Genomic DNA, 6,839 nt, shown 5'->3' on the forward strand with positions numbered 1-6,839 from the left:
GGGGTTGTGAAAACAGTCAGCTATGTTTTCATGTCCCCAAGCACAGGCTACCCAACGCAGTTTCTGTTTTTCATAGGAAATATTCCACCCATTTATTCCTTCATTCACTTGTTCAACAAAGTCTTATCTAACAGCTACGGGGGGTGAAGGGCCAAGGCTGGGGGGAAGAGTAACACATACCCCGTAGGATCTCACAGCCCGGTGATATAAGTGCCGTTCTTATGACAGTTCCACAAAGGGGTGGCGGGGGTGGGGGGCAGGTTTCACAGGGATCAGGCAGCCCGGCCGGAGTCAGAGCCTTATTCTCCACCTCTTCGTGTTACCCTACAGCATCCAGCCCAGTCTGGCAGGGAGTGAGGTGTCAGATCTGGGATCAGCTGAGCAAGGCTGCAGGAAGTGAGATGGGATGCGGGGGCACTGGGAGGGGAGGGCCGGGGTGTGGGGGGCAAAGGCATGCCAGGCTGGGCTCACTGATCACTGTGTAACTGTGGACTATCCCCACTGTGCCTAGTGGAGTTTAGGGAACTTACCAGGAGGACTGCAGTGCTGAGCAGGGAGGGGGAGGAGCTGGGTCTTGTAAACCTTGGATTCTCAGCCGCTGTAGTGTCTGTGGGAAGCCCCCACCCCAACCCCCCAACCAAGGCAGGCTGTTCCTTCCTCAGCCTCTTCTGCCCCTTCGTGGATGGGCAGCTCACTACCACCACTCTCAGACTCAGGAAGCCTTTCCTATACTGAACCAAAATCTGCCTTCTGGCTACCTATAGCCTGTGCTCCCAGGGTTTGCTGGAGCCACACAGAAGTCCAGGACTCCTTGCCCAACAGCTTCTCACACACCAAACTGCAGTGGGGTGTTCCCCCAACACTTCTCAACAACAGGAGGCTCCAGTCCTTCAATTGCACTTGAAAGGGGTAAATACAAACTCTAAGACTTGGCGCAAAAATGCAAACGACAAGTGTTGGGTGATGGAGCCTCAAGGGGAGTGATCTTTGACCTGGGCATGGCAGAAGCTGCCCGTTGTCGGGGCTTCAGCTTCTCAAACTAGCTACAGAACTTGGGTTTGGGGTTTTTTAAATTCCTAATCCATTATTACAAATTACATTAAAAGTCTGCTAAAATAATACATAACACATTTTTTAAACTGTCATGATTCTTCCTGAACACCTATTTTCAACTTCTGTTCTTATTTCGTCATGAACAACCATGCATGGATGGGCTCTGGTCTACAGTTTGGATATACTGACAGTTTCAGGGACAGGAGGTATACTCAAACCCTGCCTTCCCTGTCCTGGCCTGCACGATGGTGGCAAAGCCCCTCTGGAACAAGGCAACTTCCGTCCTTCCAGGCTGGAGATTTGTAAGTGAGACCCTCCGTGAAAAGTGTGATTTTATAGCCTCTCCAGACTGTATTCCTCCTTGATTGTATTTACTCACCCTCTTTGCTGTCACAAAGAATTCTAGGAGATTTGTGCAAATAAAACAGAATCATTTAAAAAGATGACAAGAAGCCCAGTGAAATGCAGGGTTAGCTAGCGTGGGAGAAGCTGCCCCATCTGAGTCCCAGACAGAGTCCCGAGTGTGTAGGTGGCCAAGTCGCGTTAAGCTGGATGTGAGAGGTGGGTGATGCTTTTGCATTCTGGAAGGAGTGAGTTCCATGATGGGCTTTCAAGGGATCAAGATGATGCATATTCAACTTGGTGATATAAAACAAGATTTCTGGTCATACATATTTTACCTATGGTCATTTCTAACATTGTTCTTCAATAAAAGGATGTCCATTGGTGGTTCTGTGGAGGAACATCGTTCCCAGTACCCTGAGATCTTACAACATCAAGGGTGTTGAACTGGCATCTGGATTTCTCTAGTTTCATAGGCTAGCTGGTACCATCACCAGCCTCAGGGCTTCAGGGAGAGGCAGAGAGACAGAGAGGGACAGACACAGAGACCAGAAAAGAGAGAAACAGAGGCAAACACAGAGATTCAGAGGGACAAATATAGACAGAGAGAGAGAGAGAGGAGGACAGACAGACACACAGAGAGACAGAGAGACAGAGAGGTAGAGAGGCGCGCGCGCACACGCACACACACAGAGGAACAAACGGGGTGAGGTGAGACGGAAGAATCGGAGGAGGGACAGGGCTGCCCTGGGAGGGGCCCGCAGCGGGGCAGGCTCACAGAGGAACAGCAGCTCAGGGAGTCTGGCTTGCTTGGGCCTTTCCCAGTTGAGAAGCCTCCGAGCCTTGCTCAGCCCTCCCAGGTCCCGTGTTGTCTGACACAAGCAACCTCCTCCTCTGTGTGACTGCTCATCTCTCCCTTCCCCTCCTCCTCACTCTCGCCCACACACCCTTTGAGTCTGCGGGTCCCACATAGCGCCTTTAGAGCTCTCTTTCATTCTCCCCGAATTCCACAGGCACTTGTGCCCCACAAACATCAGGGTCCACGGGGGAAGCCTGTGTTCCGCCTGGGACCGAGAAGACCCCTGTGTGTGAAGAACCAGTTAGAGCCAACACCAGGGAAGGTTGTACAGAGAGAAAGTTCTAGAGTGCGTGGAGGGGTGATGGCCAAGCTGGCATTCCTTAGGGTCTGGATACATGCTCAGAGCAGGGTGTCTGCATACAAACAAGTGTGGGGTGCGGTGGGCTAGGGAGGAGGTGGAGGAGCAGCGAGAAGTCGGGAGAAGCGAGAACACCGCACTGGAGTCTGTCTCAGGCTGCTGAGCTGGCTCAGGGGTGGGAGAAGACTGGACGCGGCCTCACGGGGAATTTCCGGGGTCAGCTGGGCTGACATCCCCACTCAGTGCTGGGGAGCTCTAGGTACAGCAGAGACTGGTGGGGTGCTGGATGGCAGGAAAGGGGAACCGGCAGGACAAGGAGGGCCAGGCTCTCTGTGCAGGTAGACACTGCTGCTGGGACTCCAGCAGGGCTAGAGGGGAGGGTGCAAGGGAGGTGAGAACACAGGCAGAAGGTGGTGGGTGGGATGGGGCATTGCAGTCTGGTGCAGGAGATGAAGGGGCCTGGCTTTGTGGGGAGGGGGCACCGGAGAAAACAGGCTGACCTCCAGGGTCAGCCCCAGCGGAGGGAAGGGGATCACAAGATGCCATCAGCCCAGACATGTGAAGTGGGCAGCAGGTGCCTGTAGCACATCATCAGCTGTGTGCTGAGTATAGTTCAAGGTTTCTGTGTGTTCCCCTTGACCATGATGCTGGTTCTGTATTCACACAGATCTTTCTGATCAATTCTAATTAAACAAGAATTCAGTCTGGATCAGGGGAGTGAGGGGGAAGGGGCTGGCGCCTCCTCGTAGGTCTGCAGTACATGGCCCCGTGGGATGCTGCTGGCTGGCCTCTGGGATCAGGTGCCCAGGCCTGGGTTCTGTCACCTCCCAGGTCCCTTCTCCAGACCCCTCTGTCACATGAGGAGACCAGAACACACGTTCTTGGAGATCTCTGCAACTTTCAACATTCTGGCCTTAGGGCTGTCTCTCTGTGTCTCAGCTGGGACCTGTCTTTGGACCTTGAACATCTAGGGTGAAGGACACTTCCGAGATGGTCCTGGGGAGGCGGTTGGCTCTTTAAATCCCCACGGGATGCAGCGCCACCTCCTCCTCCCCTTCCACCCTCCCACCAAGACTACACCAACTTCAAAGCCTAATTACTCCCAATTTGGGCTGTTTCCTTGTTTCTCCAGGTGAGGAAGTCCCTGTCACTTTCACTTTCATATGCAAGAGTTGGGGGTGGGGTGGGGAGAAGTGATGAGAGCGGTGACTTCATTTTGGGGAGGGAAGGTGAAACAGAATACCAACTAGGGAGGCTGAGTGTGAAGGTGAGAAGTTATAAAGAGAGAGTCCCCCTTACTCCAATGCCTCACTGAGGGGTGGGGAAGCAGGAGAGGGGGTGGGCGAGAAAAAAGACGGAGCCACCTGTGGGAAACTCCATTAGGTTGGATATGAAGATAGAGAGCCTTCCTGCTGCTGTTAAACGCCATTTCTTTCTTTGTGAGCCCTCCTTTTCATTATGCTCATGGGCACCGTGGAGAGACCACATCCATGCTGTGTCCAGATGGCCTGGGGGCAGAGGGAAGGAAGAGAGAAAAGCGCTGGTCCTCAATGAGCCCTGAGGTTGTGGCCCCCAAAGATGCTTCTCAAGAAACAAGAGAACCACTGAGTGCGAGAATCCTACGGAGAGCGAAGTGGGGCGGGGGGCGGTTCCATGGCACGCTCTTCCCTTGGGGGTTAGAGTTGCGCTAGACTCTTGATTGGGTGGGCCATTGAAAGGGAGGGGTGGCGACAGGACGCCCCTCCCCACTCACCTGGAGAATGCCGGAAGCACCAAGCAAGCCCCAGGATCTTTCAGATGGAACACGTCTGGCCCAGGCGGAAGGGGTGGCTTAGGTGTGTTGAGGGGAGCAAGGCCAGGGACGTTCAGGGCCGAGAGGACAAACATTCAACGGCGTTGGGTGGCCAGAGGCTGGTGACAGGGCCCTTCTTTCTGGAAGAAGCGCGGGGGCGAAGGCGCTTCCTCTAGCGCCCAGGAATGCAGAGGCGGCGGGTTCTAATTAGAGGCCCCCGCGGCAGCAGGCGGCCGAGGGCTCTCTCCGACGCGCTTCCCTGGTTCCCCCGGAGTCAGTGTCCCCGCGTTCGTAGGCACGCCCGCCGCAGCCAGGAGCTGCAGGTGCCGCGCGGGTGCGGGACGCGCCGGGGTCTCCGCAACACGTCCCCGCCGCCCCGCCACCTCTCCCAACCACCTCCCCCAAGCCCTGGTACCCGCCGGTGCCTCCTTCTTGAGCCCCGCCCCGTCCCGCCAGGCTGCGCCTGGACCCGCGCCCCACACCTAGGGCGCCCCCGCTCCTGAACAATCTCGAAGAGAAAAATTATTATCGGATTAGATGTACTTCGGCTCACTCAGTCTCCCCCCGCCCCAACTTCCCCTCGGCATAATTATTATAATTCCAGGCAAGCCGTCGGAGAGAGTTCCTGGTGTGTGTGTGTGTGTGTGTGTGTGTGTGCGTGCGCGCGCATGTGTATGTGAAGGCTTGTCTCTGATCTGGGTCTCCTCCAGCGGCGCGTTCAGGCCCCTCGGCTCCCTTATTTCCCCCGGCCGTGTTCGTCAAATCTTGGGCATCTCAGAGAGCCCCTGCCCTTTCCCCTGGGGAGCTGCAGTGACCCTTGCCTGTGGGGCCTCTACCGGAGTAGCTTCCGTCCTCCCCTCGGGATTTGTGCTGTAGACCCTCAGGACCTTCTCTTGGTTCATCTGCCCTTCCATCACCAGGTTTAGGAGGGTTTCACGGGAAGGCGTCCTGTCTGGGGTGGAAGACGTCTCGGATGTGGGTTTGCGGAGCCTCTCCCTAGGGAGCCCTCAAACTCGATGCTTTCTCCCTCGTTACCTCTCCCGAAGCCCCTTCTTACATCTCGGTGGGGACCGCAGCAGGAAGACGCAGCAGGGCCAGGTGCTGGCCCCGGTGCGCCCGCCACTCCCGGCCGGGTCCCCGCAGTCTTTACGTAACTACGCTGCTTCGAGCTGTTCGGTCTTGTCTCACTGACTTTGCTTTAAGGTGTGTGTGCGCGTGTGTGGTGTGTAAGACATGTCCTTAAGGAAAGTCTCAGGCGGATCGCCCTCTCCCAGCTCGCACTCCCGGCTTCTCCTGACCTCGGGCTGCCCAAGCGTTCGTGCCACCCGTGTGGGTCCAGTTTCTGCCTCTCGCAGTCTCTCTGCTCGCCCCGTCCGACGCCGGGAGCGCCTCCATGCCCGAGAGATCAATGTCCCCGGAAACTCCGCCACCCGCGTCCCAGCCCCGGCCCGAACAGGTCGAAAGTGGCCGCCAAGGAAAACAAACCACCCGCGGAACAGGAGGGCAGGGCAGAGCGCGGGCTCCGGGCCACCGCGGGGCCCTGCCCGAGGGGACGGCGACTGGGGGACGCGCACAGGCCGGGGAGAACGTGAGGAGGGCTCACTCACCACCAGATCGGGTAGCTGCCCAGCGCTTGCTTCAGGCCGTAGAGGAATATGAAATATCCGAGCGGGGCCATCGCCGGGCGGGAGATCTCGGAGGGCCGGGAGTCCGCCCCGAGAGCGCGGGCGCCGGAGCGGGCCGGGCCCTGGGAGCTCGCGGGCGGCGGCGCTGGGCCCTCCTGCGGCCGCGGGGTGCGCGGGGTGCGCGGGTGAGCGCGGGTGCGCGGGCTCCGAGGGCGGCGCTGAGCCAGGTGGGCCGGCAGCCGGGCGGCGGGCCGGGGCCCGGGGCAGCGCGGGACGGCGGGGGCGGGGCAGCGCCGCGGGGGGCGCCCGCCGGGGCCGGGGCCGGGGCGGGGCAGGCAGGGGGCGGGCGGGGCCCTGGGAGCGAGCTCGGAGGCGGCCGCGGCGCCCGCCCCTCCCGCGGCCGCGGGGAGCGCGGGGGTGCCAGGGGCGTGCGGGGGTGCGCGGGTGCGCCGGCTGCGAGGGTTGCGTGGTGCCGGACTGGCAGCTGGCCAGGCGGCGGCCGGACAGAGGTTGCAGAGTCCGCAGGTTCCCCTCCGCTCCCGGGCCGCGCCCCCTCAGGGCTCATGGACGGCTCCTGAGGTTCGGAGCCCCGCGCTCCCTGCGGGACGCGCTGTCCCGCTGCCGATCCTGCTCCTGTGTCGTCGCGCGCTCTGCCCCTTGCCCTCAGGTGCTTGGGCTGCGGCTCCATTTCGTCCATCCCCTTACTGGGGGGGCCGTTCGTCCGAGGCTGGGATCCTTGAGCTGCGCCTTGCGGCTCTGCTGGGAGCTGGGCCAATGGCGAGCGGCCAGGACAGGGCGAGGCCTGCCTGGGGACAGCTGCTGGGTGGGCATCTAGGGTGCAGCCACGTTTCTGAAGGTCACTATTGGGAA

The 6,839-nt window shown here is 59.3% G+C and overlaps 1 protein-coding gene across 1 annotated transcript in view; it reads right to left on the reverse strand.

Moving 5' to 3' along the window:
• Positions 1 to 6,022, reverse strand: part of WNT3A (Wnt family member 3A) — a 73,796-nt gene extending 67,774 nt beyond the window's left edge. Inside the window, exon 1 of the mRNA XM_068979701.1 lies at positions 5,952 to 6,022. Within this exon, the coding sequence (XP_068835802.1) occupies positions 5,952 to 6,022 (71 nt within the window). The remainder of the gene's footprint in view (positions 1 to 5,951) is intronic.
• Between the last annotated feature and the right edge of the window lie 817 nt (positions 6,023 to 6,839).

This window comes from Capricornis sumatraensis, chromosome 9 (genome assembly GCF_032405125.1).
Source record: "Capricornis sumatraensis isolate serow.1 chromosome 9, serow.2, whole genome shotgun sequence".
Taxonomy (NCBI): Eukaryota; Metazoa; Chordata; class Mammalia; order Artiodactyla; family Bovidae; genus Capricornis; species Capricornis sumatraensis.